Source organism: Bufo bufo, chromosome 2 (genome assembly GCF_905171765.1).
Source record: "Bufo bufo chromosome 2, aBufBuf1.1, whole genome shotgun sequence".
NCBI lineage: Eukaryota > Metazoa > Chordata > Amphibia > Anura > Bufonidae > Bufo > Bufo bufo.
This window is the reverse complement of record NC_053390.1, coordinates 303071552-303092798: the sequence shown is the minus strand read 5'-3', so window position 1 is coordinate 303092798 and position 21247 is coordinate 303071552. Positions and strand designations below refer to the sequence as shown.

At 44.9% G+C, this 21247-nt stretch overlaps 2 gene segments (V, D, J or C); both read right to left on the bottom strand.

Moving 5' to 3' along the window:
- Positions 1-5818: 5818 nt before the first annotated feature.
- On the bottom strand, positions 5819-6314 carry LOC120990847. The segment is given in 2 exon segments: positions 5819-6171; positions 6269-6314. Coding segments are annotated over 2 exon segments (399 nt in total).
- A 4593-nt stretch (positions 6315-10907) lies between these two features.
- On the bottom strand, positions 10908-21003 carry LOC120989006. The segment is given in 4 exon segments: positions 10908-10994; positions 19005-19295; positions 19380-19482; positions 20898-21003. Coding segments are annotated over 3 exon segments (408 nt in total).
- Positions 21004-21247: the final 244 nt, after the last annotated feature.

Sequence of the window (21247 nt, the reverse complement as noted above, 5' to 3'; positions counted from 1 at the left end):
TTGGGCTTCAGCAATAGTGATGGATTACTGACCAAATGCTGAGTGAAGGTGGATGCTCAACAGAGATGATCCGTTTTTTGGGGGTTATTGTTCTGATGGATCAGAGTAAGGGCAAAATAATCGGTGACATCAACACAAAGTTACTGCTGACACCCTCTCCACTCTGTCAGGGGGGACTGTACTTAAATAAGAGTTTAATAGAACAGTTTCTGTAGACATCTATGTGGAATCAACTGACGAGGGTGTAAAAGGAGTGTGCTTCTTCTTGATGCTAACATTGATCTGTAAGGCTGACTTTACACTTGAGTAATTTGGTCAGTTTTGGACCTGTAACTGCCCAAATAAGTGAAGTGTGCATTGATTCTAAGAGCGACTCCTGTGATCTGCATTTCATACTGACTCACAGTATTGTTTCACTACCACAGCAGACTCCCTATGCGTGTTACTGCAAGGCACAGTGTTTTACACCACTATACAGGCTCTCTGAAGCCAGGAAAAAGCAATTTTTTAACACAATTCGCCACAAATAAATTCGGATCAAATCTGTTTGGAAAATTCGGCGAACCGGCCGAATCGAATTTTTGAGAAATTCGCTCATCTCTATTTATTACCATTGGGTCTGATTACTGGACAATTTATTCTTAAGACCAGACACCTAGAAAATACAGAGAATAAGGTCACATCCATAAAATGTTCTCCTCATAGCACCAGTAATATCTTTCTTCTAATGTACTAGTAATGTCTGCAGTAATGTCACCTTAGAAGCAGGCCAGTGATAGATAGAGGAGCAGGAGAGTTTTTATTGCTGCTGGGTTACTTCTAGGAGGTGATGTGTGATCCATCAGCACTAGCTTTTTATGTAGGAGAATTTACAGAACATGAAGTGACATCCCTTCAATGGTCACTGTGCGTTCAACAAACTTTGCATAAACTGGTAGTACAAGTGAATATATGAAATGTAATATATTTTATTAGAGAAAACTGCATGTTTCTCCTCTTAATAATATTTTCTGATAAAAAGAAAAAGAAAACAAAACGAGCGGCACTCACCGTTGATAGGCAGGTTACTTTATTCCATGGCAGGAGGGGGGTGCAAGGGTTGCAGATACAAAAGCCAGAAGAAGCGCATACACGCGCAAAACGGCTGTTGCTTATTTGCTGCTGTATCTGCAACCCTTGCACCCCCCTCCTGCCATGGAATAAAGTAACCTGCCTATCAACGGTGAGTGCCGCTCGTTTTGTTTTCTTTTTCTTTTTATCACATATGCTCACTGCAGCTACAAGCTGAGCACCTCCGTGAGGCACCACCCCTCGGCAGTCGCATCCTGACAATTTTAGGTTTGGTGTAGTGCCACTGGTTATCTGCTCTACATTTTACATAATAATATTTTCTTCTTCCCCATTGTCCTAAACTAACATTCAGTATATTTTATTCTTGAGATGCTAAAATCGACTGTCAGTTCACAGAAGGAAATTGCAGATGCCCATAGAAGTCTATAGAGATGGGAGAGGGAGCTGAAGACAGAGAGACAGAGACACTGATAGGCTGCCGCAGATAATGGTGTTATGTCTCTCCCCAAGTGTGATATTGTATCATTACTGTTCAGTACTGTGTCGAAGAAGTAAGTGAGTGAGAAAAATCTTCTACGTTCTCCATGTATACTTGTAGGGGACAATATAGCAACTAGATTTCACCCACTAACTCAAGAAGAAGTAACAGTTGGGAATAAAGCCTGCAGAGTAGCTGCTAAAATGCCGAATACGTGGAATACGAAGTCGTATAATGACCAGAAACAGTGATATTTCTTAGGCTACTTTCACACTAGCGTTCGGAGCGGATCCGTCTGATGTTTCATCAGACGGATCCGCGCCGATAATGCAGACGTTCGCATCCGTTCAGAACGGATGCGTCTGCATTAAAACTTAGAAAATTTTCTAAGTGTGAAAGTTGTCTGAGCGGATCCGTTCAGACTTTACATTGAAAGTCAATGGGGAACGGATCCGCTTGAAGATTGAGCCATATAGTGTCATCTTCAAGCGGATCCGTCCCCATTGACTTACATTGTAAGTGTGGACGGATCCGCTCGCCTCCGCACGGCCAGGCGGACACCCGAACGCTGCAAGCAGCGTTCAGGTGTCCGCTCACTGAGCGGAGGCTGAACGCTGGCAGGCGGATGCATTCTCAGTGGATCCGCCTCCATTGAGAATGCATTGCTGCCAGACGGATGCGTTCGGGGCCGCTCGTGAGCCCCTTCAAACGGTGCGCACGAGCGGACACCCGAACGCTAGTGTGAAAGTAGCCTTATACACACATGTAAAGTTGTGGCATTAGATGTTAGTTTATTATGTGTACTTAAACTGTTAGTTTATTGTCTGTATGGTATTTGTGAAGGTTGCAGTGGTTAAGGAGGTACGTTGGGCAGGATTGGCCAGTGGCCAGTACTAAGGATTGAATTAGCAGCACAATAGCTATTTGGGAGAGCATCACCATCATGGCTTGCTAGACTAAGCACATGGCATGTGGGTGATGTCCACTAGTATCTTGCATTTTTTTGCAATTTTCTCTCTGTATGCCCCATCTCTAATTCTCAGATGTCCCTTAGCTAGTGGGTATAGCTACTATGATGTCTCCCATACAATGAACATGGAGAGATCTTGTTCCCTCTCTGTTAAACACCGTCATATGCAACAGCAGTAAATGGAGGGCATTATACAGTACAGCAGAACTAAGCAGTTTAGATATTAATCTAGCAGTGAAATGTTAAGTCAATAGCACTATTTGTTTCTCTGCCTCTATCTCCCTTTAGAAACCCCCTCCTTAAAAGCTTTGTACACCTTTGGGGACAGTTTTTTTTATTATTGCATTGTACTCATTTTGACATGTACAGAGCTGACATGCTGTAGCAGCAGCCTGTGGATTTTGTGTCTTTTCCATCATCTGGGGAGCAGACAAGTTCCTTATCTCTGCTCTCAGACCTTATAAAACTTATTGCAGCTCAGTTCTTATCTTACTGTTAAGAATGTTGTTTAAATAACTTCTTATGACCTGTTAGTAGTTTAGAGATAAGATTTATTAGATAACCGTCAGAGAGTGAAAGTACCAATCACAAAGTTATAAAAACAGTCAACCCTTTGTGACAGAATGGCTCAATATTTTTAATAAAGCCCAATTGAAAAATGTAGTAACTTCATACAATCATAAAATCATTGCCTCTGAAATTGTGCATAGTCTTTAAGCATCTAAGTAGTCTGATACTTTAGTGAGCTGCTAACTGAAGATGGATGTGAGGAGTGATGTGTGTGAAGTGTGTTATATTCTCTTGTACTATTCATTCAATGATCTGCTCCCAAGCAGCAGACAGGTAACACATCGTGCTGCTGGATGTGCCGGGCAGCTTCACCACTCCTGCACAGAACAGCTGTTTGAAGTGCAGGTAGCGGGGGGAAATGATGAAGCAGGTAGCTCCCTGCTTCATCATTACAGGCAACTGACTCTGCATCCTATGGATGCACAGACACCTGCCAGAGAGCGGGACATACCTCACCCGTACCTCATACCTCACCCGTTCCAGAACCGTGGGACAGCCACTGAAATCCTGGAATGTCCTGCTGGATCCCGGATGGTTGGGAGGTATGCTGTCATGTGGTTATCCAACGGTAGCACATATAATCAAGTGGTATTTGCATGCCGTCTATTACTTAATCCTAATGATTGCAATACATAGATCATAGCAATGTAATAAAGAATATATACACATAGTCAAGGTTGGACCTACATAATGTGCAAACAGCTGTACAGGTGCATGGTAGGCAAGGGAGTCCACCAGCAGCTATAGGTATACCTACAATAAAATGAATACAACCAGCTATGGCGAGATGAATGGGCTTTGCTGTAGTTCCTGGGACAGTGGTGGCTGGGATTATCTCTGCACAGGGAAAATTACTGCAGAAGCCATAGTGCATAATTAGGTTTGTGGCCCCTTCATTCTGTGGAATATGTCTTAAATACACCACCAATGAAGACAACTAACCTTTTAATACAAATACAGGTGGCGGGTGACAGCGGCAGAATCACATAGCCGGCACCCAACCTCTATTACAAGGCGCTGCTAACCACGGAAGTTAACCCCTCAGGGAGGGATTAATTGCCACAGATTGCAGTGCCCTGTAATAGAGTAGCGCAGCCTAGTATTGGTAAAAGGCAAATCCCGGTATCGAAACGATCCGGGTACAGAAGTATCGATTTGGTATCGGTAATTCGATACCCAGTGCAACCCTACATCAATCTGCTCAGCTCCTCCTGCTCTACAACATGCTACCCGCAGATTGCACTACATTTCATGACAGGTCCTCTTTAAGGGGTAAAATAAATATGTCGGGTGGGTGAAAATACTCCAGTGTTTTATCAGCATTACTTGAAACTGGAAATTGGATTAGGTAAAGATACAGTTTAAACAATTAAATAAATATGGATAAGTTATGAACATTTTACTGTATTTCTGTATGTTATGTAACCACTGAGTCAACCAAATTGTTTGACTTTGGGCTAAACCTAAGGGCTTTATCCTGTCAGGCCCCTGATATTCCCCCTTAACTCTTATACAGGGTGCGGACTTTGCTGCAGTGGAGCTATCAGACCACTTCCTCTTGGAGTAGTTTCTGTGTGGTTGGTAGGTGACCCAGAGAGGTCAGAGACACTGGTGCTAAGAGATCAGGCAAATTATTTGTAAAATGTCCTCGTCAAGAAAAGCAGAGTTTGTGTGAATCTGTGAAACAGTCCAAAGATTGTGGCTCTCATCACAGGGTAAGTATGATAAACAGGCACAGGTCAGGTTAGGCAGCGGAGAATCAGAATCCAAGAATTGGGCAGAAGTCGGTACATGGGAGACAATCAGCACACCTTAGCAGGAACTAGCAGACTAGTGAAGCTATGGTTCATGCAGAGAATCAAACAACACAGTATATATAGCAGAAGCAAATTGGAAATTGCCTGACAGCAGCACACAGAGCCAAAGAGGGTATTAACTCTTGCAGTAGGACAGGCCAAGGTTAGGTAAAGCGAAGCCCATGCCCGCCCAAAATAGCAGGACAACGGCAGGCACCAGCTGCTGGCATAACACTGTATTTCTGTGCCTGTGGTGGCCCAAAGACCCATTTTCCACATAATAAATGGTCATTGTATATGGGTGGAGGGGTTGTGACTAGGGATGAGCGAACTTGTGTTTTTCAAGTTCGGGTTCAGCGTTCGGGTATGTAAGATTTCCGTTATGGATTCCATTACCACGAACTATAACGTACTTCTATGATGGCCTTTAAGAGGCATTCGGTTTTGCATTCCGTCATAATAGAAGTCTATGGGCATCATAACGGATCCAAATGGTGTCCGTTCTGCAGGAGACTTTTATTATGAAGGAATGCCTCATAAAGACTTCAGTGGTGCAGTCCATCATAGAAGTACGTAATAGTTTGTGGTAACAGAATCCATAATGGAATTCTTACTTAACCTGAACCCAAACCCTGAGCCCAAACTTAAAAAACACAATTTCGCTCATCCCTAGTTGTGACAGATGCAAGAGCAACTGTGGTCCCAATGTTTTAAAAGGGTTTTATGTTTATGTATCAGTATAGACACGGTACAACATGCTACATTTTGAAATGGGGAAGTAAAATACAGCAGTGTGACTGGTAACTTACATATAAGCAACTAATGTGGGTATTTTTTTTTGGTGGGGGGGTAGGATTGGATTGGAGACTTTCTTAAAAACATCTACAAAACATCTGTCTTCCTGGAGGATTTCCAGATTTTACACTCTAATGCTCATAAGATATTGTCTGACTCTTGCACAGTGTTTGTCACTGTGGCTCTTGCACAGAAATAGGTGGCAGAATCTGCAGTAACCAGACTCTTCAGTTCCAGGAAGGTTACACCGTTCTTATTGTCCCTTGTTATTGTCACCCGTCCTTCCACAGATGAGGCATATACTGTTTTACTGGCGTCAGACCAGATCACACCCAACCACTCAAGCCTTTTTCCTGAGTCTTGGCGAATCCAGTGCATTGCACGCCGGCTGAAATCAAATCCAGACCCTCGACACGTCAGTTTGAAAGACTCATTTGGCTTTTTATATATTTGTGATTCTGTCTGAGTAAGGACTTCTTCAGATTGTACGCCTGGAATACAGAATAGAATTATTATTATAATATTGTTAGTATGATTATCTTTCTCATCCTATATTAGAGAGAAATGACTAAGGAACTACACACTTACCTGGTGTCAAGAACAAGAAACACATCAGGATCAAGGACAGAGTCATACTGGTGGTGAACAAAGGTATTGTAGATGCCATAAAAGTACCAGGGATGCCACCAGACCTTATATTCATGTAAGAGAAGAGTCATTTGAATATTATCATTTGCATCCTCACTGATTCATTATATCAGGACAGCACATTTCATTCCACCTCAAGATTTTTGTTGTACATGTTATCATTTTAAGGATATATAGCATGTGGTATAATGAACATTGTGCAAGTATTCGAATTTTGGGGGCGCTGCACTACAGAATTCTGGTGTTAAAATAACGCTATGTGATGTCTTGGACTCGGATGCGCAAACATTTTCTGACTTTTGCATTTTTTCACCATTCGCTTCAGTTTTGAAAAGTGGGTGGGAAAGTGGACATGGTTAGCGCTGCAGTTTCACTCCTGATTTATCATTTGGTGAAGAAAACTGGAGTATTTGTAGACAAAAGTGTTATGGACAATGCAGACTCAAGCAAAACTGACTTAAAATATTTCCCTCCTGATAAATTCCCCACTAGGGCCCTGATATATTATACCTTTTGATGTCAAAAAGTCGCAAAATAGGGCTAAATTTAGCGTTTTGCGACTTTTTTCTTTTTTACACCACTCACTCCAGTTTTGTGATGTGGGTGTAGAAGTGGCTGTGGTTAGCTATGTTAATGAGTTTCACTCCAGATTTAGCATTGCAACTTTTTAACAAAGTCACAAAAAAGTTGCAATCTCACGCCAAGAGTAGAAAAACTGGAGGAGCTTCTCCAGACAAAAGTGTTAGGTTTAAGGACAAGCCAAATTTATCAAACAACCTGTGACATTTGGTAAATGTGGCACAAAGTACACCAACACAGAAAAACTGACTTCAAATATTCTCCCCATGGTAAATTGCCCACTATGTGTTTTTGATTCTGTCCTACTTTTTTGATATTTTCTACCACAGGGATATGTGCCTGCGTGTGTCAGAGACTTGTCCTTTTTTTTTCTTAAGCAATGTTGTTTTAGGCTCCATGCACACAAATGTATTTTTCATCCATGTGCTATTCGTATTTTTTGTGGAGCATATTGACCCATTCATTTCTATTGGAGCTTGTGGCTAATATATGCCATTGAATACGTCAGGAGATTCTCCCAGTTTATGCATTCCCATCTTATGCTCCAAACTTAAAGAATAAGCATGATATCAACAGAGACTCAGGTATTTAAAAAAAAAAAAGTTTTTAGGGTAAAATTAACCTTTTCCACTGGATGCAATATGTCCCCACTTCTAACAAAATAGGTCAGTAAAAAAAAAAAGAAAATGCAAAAAACTATCAGTGAAATGTCCTATGATAACTTTTGGGTTAGGTTCCCATTTTGCTTAGAAATTAATCTCCCTTAGGGCTCATGCACGCGACCGTACATATTTTACAGTACGCGAAACACTGAACTTGGTGGCGCCCGCTGCACGTGTGAGTGGGCCAATATTTAGAGTCTGCACACCGCCGTACATGTATGGTGCTGGTTGGGAAGGGGTTATTGTGCTTCATTTCTACATGATTAGCTGTGAAGTAAATATGAGTTGGAGGATTTTCCAGTCTCCCAATATTAATGATCTATCCTCAGGATAGGCTATCAATTCCAATCAATGGGGATCCGAAACCTCCACAAATCAGCAGTTCCCTGCAGCCACTGGAAATAGCACTTTGAACAGAGGTGGAAGCACAGCTCCATTCAAAGTATAGTGGCCAAGCCAGGTATCTACAGCTTAGCTCCCCGAGCTGCAGTAACCCAACAACCTGTTAGGCAAAACCATTAGCCTAAGAGCTCATTCACAAGAACGTGTGCTGCCCATTGTGGATCCACAATACACTTCAATGGTTCCGCAAATCCAGAGATGCGGAACGGTGCAAAATGGAAGCACAGAACGGAACACTATGGAAGCACTACAGAGTGCTTCCTGGGGTTCCGTTCCGTGCCTCCGCACCGTGAAAAGATAGAACATGATCTATCTTTTTTCAGAACGGACGGATCGCGGACCCATTCAAGTGAAGTGAATTTGCGGTCCACAGCACGCACATCGGCTTCCCACATTCATGTGTGCAAGCCCTAAGGGCCTTTGTAAGGCTACTGCTGCCACAGCAATCATCAAGACCACCATAAGTTTGTTATGACAGAGGCACAAACTAAAGACGCATTTAGACAGTGCGAGGAGCAGCTGATTGTCCAGAAGAAAGCGTTCCTTCTTCACAATCAGCTGCTGGTTAAGTGGAGGTGACACGCTGTATTTATGATGGTTACTGCTATCATTCATCCTCATACAGCTAAGTTGTTTCTGGGCAGCAGAGTGTTATTTAGACAGGACGATCTGCTGCCCAAGTGTACAGATGTCAGATGCGGAGGTGTCCACACCTCCGACCATTTCACCCAATGAACAAACTTTTGCTCGTTCATCGGGTGATCTGGGGCACCTTTAGATGGGCAGATTATCGGGAAAGAGTTGTAGTAGGAGCATTTGTTCATGATACTTGACCCAAACATTGGGCCATATAAATCCAGCTTAAATTGAATATTACAACATATTACAGCCAGCACGTGCTGCAGATGGCTGCTGTACCTGTACTTACCGATGGACATCACTGCATGAAGGTTTGCAGTAAGGTGCTGCTAAAATGGCCGTATGATTAAAATGTGGGAAGGAGTTGAAGAGGTTTTCTAGAATGTAGATATTAATGATTTCTTTTCAGGATAGATAATCAATATCAAATCTGTGGGAGTCTGACACCTTACTTATCAGCTGTTTTTGGCATGTGGTGACACTGGAAACTAAACAGTAGATTAGCAGCTCAGCCTCCATTCACAGCGTATTGGCTATTTCAATGTACTGCAGCTCAGCCTCCATTCACAGCGTATTGGCTATTTCAATGTACTGCAGCTCAGCCTCCATTCACAGCGTATTGGCTATTTCAATGTACTGCAGCTCAGCCTCCATTCACAGCGTATTGGCTATTTCAATGTACTGCAGCTCAGCCTCCATTCACAGCGTATTGGTTATTTCAATGTACTGCAGCTCAGCCTTCATTCACAGCGTATTGGCTATTTCAATGTACTGCAGCTCAGCCTCCATTCACAGTGTATTGGCTATTTCAATGTACTGCAGCTCAGCCTCCATTCACAGCGTATTGGCTATTTCAATGTACTGCAGCTCAGCCTCCATTCACAGTGTATTGGCTATTTCAATGTACTTCAGCTCAGCCTCCATTCACAGCGTATTGGCTATTTCAATGTACTTCAGCTCAGCCTCCATTCACAGTGTATTGGCTATTTCAATGTACTGCAGCTCAGCCTCCATTCACAGCGTATTGGCTATTTCAATGTACTGCAGCTCAGCCTCCATTCACAGTGTATTGGCTATTTCAATGTACTTCAGCTCAGCCTCCATTCACAGTGTATTGGCTATTTCAATGTACTTCAGCTCAGCCTCCATTCACAGTGTATTGGCTATTTCAATGTACTGCAGCTCAGCCTCCATTCACAGCGTACTGGACATTTCAATGTACTGCAGCTCAGCCTCCATTCAAGTGAAATCTCCATTCAAATAAATATCTAACCATGTTAAAAATGGTTTTGCTGAGTCCCCTTTGAAGCAGCTCTCTGCTCTGGCTGAATGATATAGGAGGGTCCCAAGACCTCCCTCTATGTTATGCCTAATATGGCCATAGACAGGAGTTTCCCACTAATGGGGTCTCCCATCATGGTAAATGACATCACTTACTGATGACACTAGGGGGTCCTCATCAGTACTTAGAATGAAGGGGCCAAGGCACTTTCCCAGTGTTTGTTGCACAGTGGTGCCCCTGCTGATCTCCCTGATGTGCAATGAACTGCAAAAATAGTCCTAATTGCTTAAATAGAGCTGTGCAATTATATACAGATCCATGGCATAGTAGGGCACAATGCTTCATTCTGGAGAAAATGACAGGGCCAGGTTTCCTGCATAGTCATCTTGCTTGGCCCTATCAATCAGGAAGGGGAGGGAGGGACTGGCAGGAGCAGCAAGGGTGCACAGAGTGGCTTGTGCCCGCCCTCAGTGCACTAAACTACTTATTCGCATAAGGATGTATTTGCTAGGTATCAGCTAGATCTCCATCCGACCCCATTATAGTCAATAGGGCCGACTGGAAGTTCCGGTAACATCCGGTAATACCGGCCCCAGGTATCTCCAGCAGGCTGTTCTCTGCCTCAACAGCATGCTGGAACTATGCTGGCTGTGTGGAACAGGCTGTAATGTCAGTAAATGAGCTCCTATGTCAGTTCATTGTTTGTCAGCATTTATTATCGTTTTATTCATCAGTAAATGGCTGTATATAGACATTTTAAAATATCTCACTTAGAAATGGATGCGTTTGCTGTAAATGTTGTAGATTGTAATACAGAAATATTAAATAGATCTTATTTAAAGGAGAATTAGAATAGATATTTCTATTGCATCCTATGAATATTCCAAAAATGTCTATGGTCAGGTTGGGGAAGCTCTTCCATCTTGTAGCTTTTAATAAAGTGTCTGCCTTTAGTGTGTGATTGTATTTTTTTCTTCTATGTTATCAGCGACAGAGGCTGAATGTTATTATCTGCTGCCCCCAAGCAGTTAGATGATGATATTGCTTCTATGTTTTTGTATGACAGATCTCCCCTTTTTATCATTGTGTCTTGCACAGTAATGTAGTGTACGGGAACTGTAATACCCGTCACTACCAAAGGTCACTTGGTGTGCTGTCGTCCCTCCTTAATTATGGGGAAGTTGGTATATGTCAGTTGTATAAAATGTCATGTAATGTAATGCATGTATTTCCCTGTTGCTATGAAACTTGCAAGTACAGGCCGGCTAGGGGTGTCATTCCAGCTCTTAGGCATTAGAGGGAGCTAGGGAGCCCTAGTTTATATAAGGGCCAGACAAGGAAGGGAAAGTCAGTGTAACCTGATCTAGTGTGGAGTGCAGAAGTCACTCTAGACCACAGCTCAGAAGTTTCTAGAGCCTGAGGAAGTTTCCAGAAGCTGAGAGAGACAGAGGCAAAGATCAGGAAAGCAAGAGGTACTCAGAAAGACAGAGGAGGTACTGATTAAAGCTATAGCCAAGGATATAAAGCCAGAACAAGGTTAATGGGCCTTGGTGAAGATATGCTATATTCCAGGATCAGACAGAATTAGAGTGCTAGCTCCTGTGCTGCAAGTCCTGTGTTCAACACTCTGTAATTACCCTGCTGTAACTGAATTGCCTGCATCGACCGAATTGCAAAATCGACTGTATGCCAAGGAACTGCGATTCCACTATTGTCTCTGCTGGAAAACCACTAAAGTTGGAGTGCTGTTTTAATACTACGTTTCCTCAATTTATTCCTGCATCCGCAAACGGCGTGCCACCGTTTACTTGGCACTGGCGTCACGAACTATTTCTACCTATACCTGCCCTTGCAGAGAGTCAGCCGTACCAGGTTAGTGTATATTGCACTACATCACCCAGAAACACCTACTGCACACAACTTGAGTACACTGCACCTCTCTTTTGGCGTCACGAACAGGATACGCACGCTTTCTAGTGCAAGAAGCGTGAACTTTGTGCCTTATACCGTTGCCCTGTGACCAAAGTGACAATTTTCCTGTTTTATTCAAGTGGACTTTGTGGACTGAAAATCGTACCCAAAGTGTACCAAAAACCTCTAAAAAGCGCTGTGCAGGGTTGCGCTACCCAGAGGAAGAAAATCGCCGCATTGGAGTGTGGTTTTGTGGACTTTTTACAATCCTGCTTGCTGTCAGTGAATGGACAGCGTTTTGCTAAAGATGGCCACCGGCTGCCTGGAGTAAAGTTTCCCGCGCCGCTGAGGACATTCGTGGGCGGATCCCTGCAAAGACACAGAGAGTCCCGCCCCTCTTCATCATCGCACCGCCGCGGCCCTGCTTCTCCTGCGTCACCGCGGTCTCAGGACGTCCGGAACCTCGCGAGACTTGGCCTGCACAAGACCAGCGATACCGGTAAGCACTTGTAACCGGAGGGAAGGGGAGTGTACCGGCCTCTTTAGTCGCCAGCGGCCACCTCTCAATAGACTACCATGTCAGAGCCAGGAGTGCCTGAGCAGCCGGCCCCAGGAGAGCTTGCGGCTCCTGATCACCCTACAGCCCCTAGCATGATGCCCTTTACCATGCCCTACTATTTCGGGGCCCCATGGTTCCCCCGCTACAGGGGAGAGACCCATACCCTACGGGACTTTGAAGAAAAGTTGCTGGCACTATTCCGATTGTACCCTATAAATGCCGACCAGCAAATGGAAATCATGCTGGCGCAACTGGAGAGGGCTGCCCGCAGGGAAGTGTTATCATGGCCTGCTACTGAGCGGAGTACTCTAGAACAGATCTTCACCCGCCTCAGAGCCACTTTTGAGACTAGGACTGCCTCAGAGATAAAGATCCACTTCTTTGGCAAGAAACAGAAGTCCGGTGAGTCCCTCCGTGACTTTGCCCTATCACTTCAGGAGGCTTTAGGGGCTGTAATCCAGATAGATCCCAAAGAGGCTGATAACCAGGACCAGACCCTGAGGGAACAATTTATCAACGGGGTGTCTAGTGAACAAATAAGGACCCAGTTAAAGATGCTGTCCGCCCAGCACCCTAACAGTGCCTTTCTGGACTTTAAAGAACTGGCTATAAAAATTCTGGGGTCCACAGTATCTCCTGAGTTGAGCGCCCTATCTGAGTCATCAGCCTGCAAGCCAAAACCGCTTGTCACTAACCGAGCTGAGGCCGGCCAAGCTGTTCAAGTGTCAGCTACCGATACTATTGCCATGCTGACAGAGCAAGTAAATCATCTCACTAAAAGTCTAGAGAAAGTGTGCAGAAAAATAGAGGAATGGGAAAAACCCATAATGCTAGATGAAGAATTCCTGTCACCTCCTAGGCCGTTCCCACCTCCTTACCAAGAGACTCACCCCAGGGATCCTGGGAGGCGTAATAGAGGTCGCAAGAAGCCCGTGTGTACATACTGCAAAAAGCTGGGACACACAGAATCCACGTGCTGGCAGTTAAACGGGCAACCCCTGAGGCTGAGGACCACCCCTCGGGAGGTAGAACACTAGGTCCAGAGGATCCAAATTGGATGCCACGTTATGTAGGATCCCATCCTAAAATCAATATAGAGATCAACGGGGTCCCCTTTGAAGCCCTATTAGATACTGGGTCTCAGGTCACTACTATTCAGCTGCCTGCATTTGAAAAGTTCTGGGACACCAACCAGTTGACCCAACCGCCTGAATCCTGGGTGGAAATTATCGCCAGCAATGGCAAACTAGTAAAGATTCATGGATACTGGGAACCCACCCTGCAGGTGGGAGAAGTAACCCTGCCTCAACAGGGAGTGATCGTAGTACAGGCCGGTGACAGAGGAGGACATCCTGTCATTCTAGGCACCAATGTCTTCAAAAACTGTTATTCAGAAATACTTGCTGTATTACATCAGACTTTGCCCACTGCTTCCTCTGCATCCAGGAGGGTGATTCAAAAGACTATTACCGTGTTAAGTGCGCAGCAGAGGTTTGCTAATGGGAAAGGAGAAATTTGTACTGCCAGGATCGTGATATTAAGCCTGTGACTTTGCCTCCTAATTCTCAAACTCTTTTGTGGTGTCGTGCTGTCCTGGGAGTCGAAGGCCGAGATTATCCAGCCCTGGTGGAACCACTCCAGATGGAGGATTATCCTTATGTGAGAGCTGCCAAGTGCCTGGTGAACGTCTCCCAAGGTAAAGTACCTGTCCGTCTGATTAATCTGAGTAATCATCCTGTTGCGCTTACTAAGCATTGCCCTGTTGCCCAGCTGTCCCAGGTGTCCTTCCAAGACATCATTCGTCTTCCAGTGACAGAAAAGCCGCCAGCTGCAGACAGCAGATGTTCGCCGGTGACCCAGCCACAAGTGCCCTGGTGGGAAGAGCTCCATGTAGGGGACGAGAATACCCCCCAACGGCAACAAGAAGGGATTCTACAGCTGGTCAAGGAGCACCACCAGGCCTTCAGTAAGCATGCCACTGATTATGGAGAGGTGAGTGCCATACAACACACCATACCTACTGGCTCTCATCCTCCTATCAAGGAGAGATACTGACCTTTACCGCCTACTTCATATCAGACTGTAAAGGAAATGATCCAAGAGATGAAGGACTCTAATGTAATCCGGGACAGCCGTAGTCCGTGGGCTGCACCCCTGGTCCTTGTAAAGAAGAAGGACGGTGGTATCCGTTTCTGTGTGGATTATAGGAAAATTAATCAAATAACCCACAAAGATGCATACCCACTGCCACGCATTGAGGAGTCACTAACTGCTCTGGGCTCCTCTGCCTATTTCTCCACATTGGACTTGACCAGTGGCTACTGGCAAGTACCCATGGCCCCTGCAGATAGGGAAAAGACTGCCTTCACTACTCCCATGGGCCTGTTCGAATTCAATTGTATGCCGTTCGGGCTATGTAATGCCCCAGGAACTTTCCAGAGACTAATGGAGCGGTGTTTGGGTCACAAAAACTTCGAAACAGTGCTGCTGTATCTAGATGACGTCATTGTGTACTCAAAAACATATGAGGACCATCTGAAACATTTGGCAGAAGTATTTGAAATCCTTATCAAATATGGCTTGAAGGTAAAGCCATCCAAGTGTCACCTGCTCAAACCTGCAGTAAGATACCTGGGGCATATAGTAAGCGGAGAGGGAGTGCAACCTGACCCTGATAAATTGGCAGCTGTCTGTAATTGGCCGGTTCCTACTACTGTCAAAGAGGTGAGGAGTTTCCTGGGTTTTGCCGGCTACTATAGACGTTTTATCCCCCATTTTGCTCAAATAGCTGATCCTATCCAGGAGCTCTTGAGGGGGCAACCCAAAAAGAGTCCTAGAACTCCTGTGCCCATTGAGTGGAATGAGAAAAGAGAGATCGCGTTCCAATTGCTAAAAAAGAAACTGACCGAGCCTCCAGTGTTAGGTTATCCAGATTATAGCAAGCCCTTCCATCTCTATACTGATGCTAGCAAGCGAGGCCTGGGAGCTGTGTTAGCCCAGATCCAAGAGGGAAAAGAGAGAGTGATAGCATATGCAAGCCGCTCCCTGAAAGGAGCTGAGAAAAATGACCAGAATTATAGTTCCTTCAAACTAGAGTTCCTGGCATTAGTGTGGGCGGTGACAGAAAAATTCAAGGATTATCTAGCCGCCACCCCGTTCATTGCATTCACTGACAATAACCCTCTGGCACATCTCAATACAGCTAGATTGGGGGCCTTGGAGCAGAGATGGGCCTCTCGCCTTGCCAACTATAATTTCTCTGTAAAGTATCGTGCTGGACGTACTAATGATAATGCTGATGCTTTATCCAGGCTTCCCACAGAGACAGCTCCTGATGATGTGCAAGATGCTTGGGAAGATGTAGAGATGCCGGCTTTCTATAACAAATTTGCTCAACAGGATCAGGCTCGAGCTACCAATAACAGAGCGGCAGTTCCTTCACCCTCCAGTAGGCCTGAACCTAAAGAAGAAAGGTGGGTGAAACTACAGTCTGAAAGTAGAGTGCTGGGTGAGTTGTTGGACTTCATTACTAGTGGCAGAGCCCCTGAGAGGATTCGGCGTAAGAGTGCAGATCCTGAGCTCATCAAACTGTGGAGACAGCGCCATCAACTCTTCATGCAAAAGGGCCTATTGCTACGGAGAAGCCTAGACCCAGTGTCCAACGAAAGAGTACACCAGATTCTCATACCCCGACGAGATGCAGGTATGGTGTTGGAGATGTACCACAATCAATCCGGTCACTTTGGGGTCCAAAAGACTGAAGCTACTATCCGCCAGCGGTTTTACTGGGTAGGCATGAGAGAAGACATGGAGAAGTGGTGTCGAGAGTGTGTAGCCTGTGCCTTGAAACGAAGTGAGCACCATGATCAGAGGGCACCACTGAGACCCATTGTAAGTACTCGTCCTCTTGAACTTGTCGCCATCGACCATGTAAAACTGGAGCCTAGTCGCTCAGGGTATGCTTATGCCATGACTATTATTGACCATTTCACAAAGTTTGTTGTAGCAGTGCCTGTGAGAGACCAGACAGCCAAGACTACAGCCGAAATGTTCTGGAAGCACTTCCTCCTGCCCTATGGATGTCCAGAAAAGATCCTCACCGATCAAGGACCTGCTTTTGAGTCCCATCTGTTCCATGAACTGTGCCGCTTACACGACTGTAAGAAGATCCGGACGACGGCCTACCATCCTCAAGGTAACGGATTATGTGAAAAAATGAATCAGACCTTGATAGAGATGCTGAGGGCCGTGCCTCCTGAGAACAGAGGAGATTGGCCCAGTCTGTTGCCACAGCTCATGTTCACATACAATCATACCATACATTGTTCCACCGGGTATACCCCTTTTTACTTGATGTTTGGGCGCCAAGGAACATTGCCTGCTGATCATTCATTGGACATACATGTGCCTGATTGCATTAACCCATTACCTAACACCGACTGGGTTGCTGAGCACCAAAGGCGATTAGATGCAGCCAAAGCCATTGTTCAGGAACGTATGGACCTTGCTAGAGACCGACAGCAGAGAGACTATGATCAGGCAGCCCATGCAGAACCCTTGACCATAGGGGCCGTGGTATGGTTAAAGAATAACCGTCGTACCAGCAAATTGGACAGTAAGTGGGAGCGAAGTCCCTATGTTGTCACTGCAATCCCAAATGTTGGAACTCACACTTATGAGATCACCCGGGAAGACAAGGGATCCCAAATTGTACACCGAAACCGGTTGAAGCTCTGCCTGACACCAGAACCTAGTGCCGAGAGTTCCGGATCTGAATATCTTGTGTCAGAGTCAGCAATACCGCCCGAGGATCCTATGCAGGCTGTCAGTAATCTCAGGTATGACGCTGATCCCATGCATTGGCTTCTGACACCGTGGTTGAACTTGCTGGTGCCTGCTCCGGCACCTACTGTAGTTTTACCTCCAGAAGAGCCGGTTCAAGATGCCCTGGATCCAGTTCCCCCTGTAGTGGATATTGTTGTTCCTGTTGTTCCAGTTGTTCCTGTTGTTCCAGTTGTTCCTGACCGAGGTCTCACGGATGGAGACCCTCCTGTTGCTCCTCTCCCTTCTACCTCGTTGCTAAGGGAAGAGGAGACCCCTGTGTTGAGAAGGTCTACCCGGATGACCAGGGGACGTCCGCCAGTCCGTTTAGGAGACTTTGATTATTCTGGTGGTGTCTCCTCCCAAACAGTTGCCACGGGCAATACCTTGTTGGACATTTGTGCGCAAGAATGGACTCCCCCACGTGAGCCCTTGCCTGTGATACACCCACGGGAAACTCCTGGGTAGTTCCGTTATTTTGCTGTCCTTTTATTGTGCAACTTCATACTAAGGAACCGTGCCCGGAGACAGACTCAAAAGTACCTGAGCCTCTGAGATTCTTATTCTTTTAAAAGTATTGTGCCCAGAGATGGACTCCACCGCATGAGAGCCTCTGTGATTTAATAAGAAATAACCTGGGTACGGACTCATGTTTGTTCTTTGAGCCTCCAAGAACTTTTATACTGTTATACCGTTTTCTACTGTTTTATCATGGACTTATTCATTGTCATGGACTATCCTGGTTCTAATGTTACGCTGTGCCAGGTCAGCGCCCCCGTTCCATTCACTATCCTGAGAGAAGAGAACGACGCCCCTTGTCACTACCCTTCACCTTTGCCAATTGGACCTGATGTAAATGTAAATGCAGATGAATTACATGTATGTATGCCTGCATGTCTCTATTTTCTATTTCAGGTAGAGATTCCAGTTGGGCGACCCATGATGGAGTACGAGGCCGTACTCAGCTTAAAGCAGTGGGGTATGTAGTGTACGGGAACTGTAATACCCGTCACTACCAAAGGTCACTTGGTGTGCTGTCGTCCCTCCTTAATTATGGGGAAGTTGGTATATGTCAGTTGTATAAAATGTCATGTAATGTAATGCATGTATTTCCCTGTTGCTATGAAACTTGCAAGTACAGGCCGGCTAGGGGTGTCATTCCAGCTCTTAGGCATTAGAGGGAGCTAGGGAGCCCTAGTTTATATAAGGGCCAGACAAGGAAGGGGAAGTCAGTGTAACCTGATCTAGTGTGGAGTGCAGAAGTCACTCTAGACCACAGCTCAGAAGTTTCTAGAGCCTGAGGAAGTTTCCAGAAGCTGAGAGAGACAGAGGCAAAGATCAGGAAAGCAAGAGGTACTCAGAAAGACAGAGGAGGTACTGATTAAAGCTATAGCCAAGGATATAAAGCCAGAACTAGGTTAATGGGCCTTGGTGAAGATATGCTATATTCCAGGATCAGACAGAATTAGAGTGCTAGCTCCTGTGCTGCAAGTCCTGTGTTCAACACTCTGTAATTACCCTGCTGTAACTGAATTGCCTGCATCGACCGAATTGCAAAATCGACTGTATGCCAAGGAACTGCGATTCCACTATTGTCTCTGCTGGAAAACCACTAAAGTTGGAGTGCTGTTTTAATACTACGTTTCCTCAATTTATTCCTGCATCCGCAAACGGCGTGCCACCGTTTACTTGGCACTGGCGTCACGAACTATTTCTACCTATACCTGCCCTTGCAGAGAGTCAGCCGTACCAGGTTAGTGTATATTGCACTACATCACCCAGAAACACCTACTGCACACAACTTGAGTACACTGCAGTAATATGTGGCTGAATCTTCCATACTCAGGCGGTCTATCTGGAGATAGGCTGTAGTAATGGAATTATCTGTTGTCATTGTAAATCTTCCTTTAAATGATGAGGAATAGCTTGTTCCCCCATTCTCAGGGTCAATCCTTCCAATCCATTTCAATCCTTTTCCAGGAACCTGTTGAACCCAGTTCATATAGTAGTCTGTAAATGTGAATCCAGAAGTCTTACAGGAAATCTTCACACTTTCTCCAGGTTTCCTGATTTCTGAGGAGGGTTGAACGAGCTGACCCTGTGACAAGACTCCTGTGAATAAGAAATGACCACAAATCAGTAGGAAGACAAAATGTGACTATGACCTGGTCCATGTGTTACTGGTTTCTGTCTTACCATGCAGTGACGATACACACAGCACACACCAGAACAGGAACATGTTGTGTACCTCCCTGAAATCCAATGGTTCACAACCAGTGATGGAGGTCGGCTTTTCAACCTGCAGGACATGAGGCGGGAAGTGTCGTATTTGCATATGGTGCTTTATTATATAAAAGTTCTACACCATCTATAAGATATGTATACCTGAAAGTGTTCTGTTCTAGTTTTACATGGTTTAGACATTGTGCTCTCAACTGTATTTTTTATGCGTGTTTGGCATTTCTTGTAGATATCACACCGACCCAATCATTTCTATGAGTCCATGCACACATCTGTAGTTTTTACAGATCCATGTGGCATGAAAACCCAAATGATAGAACATGTCCCATTCCTCTCCATATTGCTGACGAGTATTGTCCTTGCTAATGATGGGAGTGATGAAAATGTGGAATGTCACACGGAAGGCATCCATATTTTGCAGATCTGTTGTTTGTGGACCTTAGAAAACAGGATTGTCTAGCTACTGTTAGAGATGAAAATTAATGTAAAGTTTGTATACCCTTTATTACTCCAATAATAATGTATAGTATGTCAATGAAAAGTGTACATAGCCATAGTGGCCAATGTAACTGATAGAGAGCCCAGTATTGTAAGTGATCAATGATTTGCAGGATCATCAATAAAATGTATAAATCTAACATATTTCACTGTATCTTTAAACAAATCAATAGTTTACAACATGACATCGTGTGTCAGAGTTCACTGTGGGCCAACAAAGGGAGAATGCTCCATCTGGAAAACCTTTTACCCCTGTTTTTTACGAACTGTGTACAGTATTAAATAACCTATTTTTTCAGTTTTTGAGCCCATGTTATATGATTGGTCCATGCACGTAAATAACTGGGTTATATCATGTAATACTAGGAGATAAAAGCTGCTGATATTTTGCACTTAAAGGGGTTGTCCAAGTTAGATTTTTTTGATGACTTATCCTCAGGATAGGTCATCAATATCAGATCGGCGGGGGTCCGACACTCGACACCCCCGCCGATCAGCTGTTTGAAGAGAAGGCGCGCGCCGTGCCAGCGCCGCCTCATCTTCACGGTTTACCTTCTCGCCGTTGCATCTGCAGCCCTGAGCAGGTGTAAATACACCCAAGCCGTCCCATTGATTTCAATGTTACAGATCGCTCCTATACAAGTGTATGGGAACGATCCGTAACATTGAAATGAATGGAACTGGTTGGGTGTAATTACACCTGCTCACCGCTGCAGATGCAACGGCGAGAAGGTAAACAGTAAAGAGGAAGCAGCGCTGGCACGGAGCTCGCCTTCTCTTCAAACAGCTGATCAGCGGGGAAGCTGGGTGTCTGACCCCCCCCCCCCGATCTGACATTGATGACCTATCCAGAGGATAGGTCATCAATAAATATAACTTGGACAATCCCTTTAAGGTGGATTTATGCAGTGGACTGGACCGCAGGAGCAGTATTTGAGTGCACAGTGGGCTGATGGGGGTAGTAGTTGTACTCACGGTTTTGCAGCTTCCTGGGTCGTCGTGCAGTGATGAGGAATACAGCACAAAATCCTCCGGGGCACTATCTATTGCAGGAAACACCAGCCAGATGTTGGTTGAGGTGTCCTTGATGGTGATGGTGGTGTTTAGGGTGCTTTGGTGGCTGGGCCCCTGTGTTGTAGTTCGTGACACCAGCACCGCAAGGTACAAATGTTGGTGGTAGTAGTAATGATGATATAGGATAAGGAGACTAAAGCTTGTAACAAATTCCCAGTACTTTACTGAAGCTGATCCACAGGTCATCAATGTATGCAAAAGGCATTTACATCACGGCAACTTTTACAGGGATTCACATTAGTTCCCAGAAG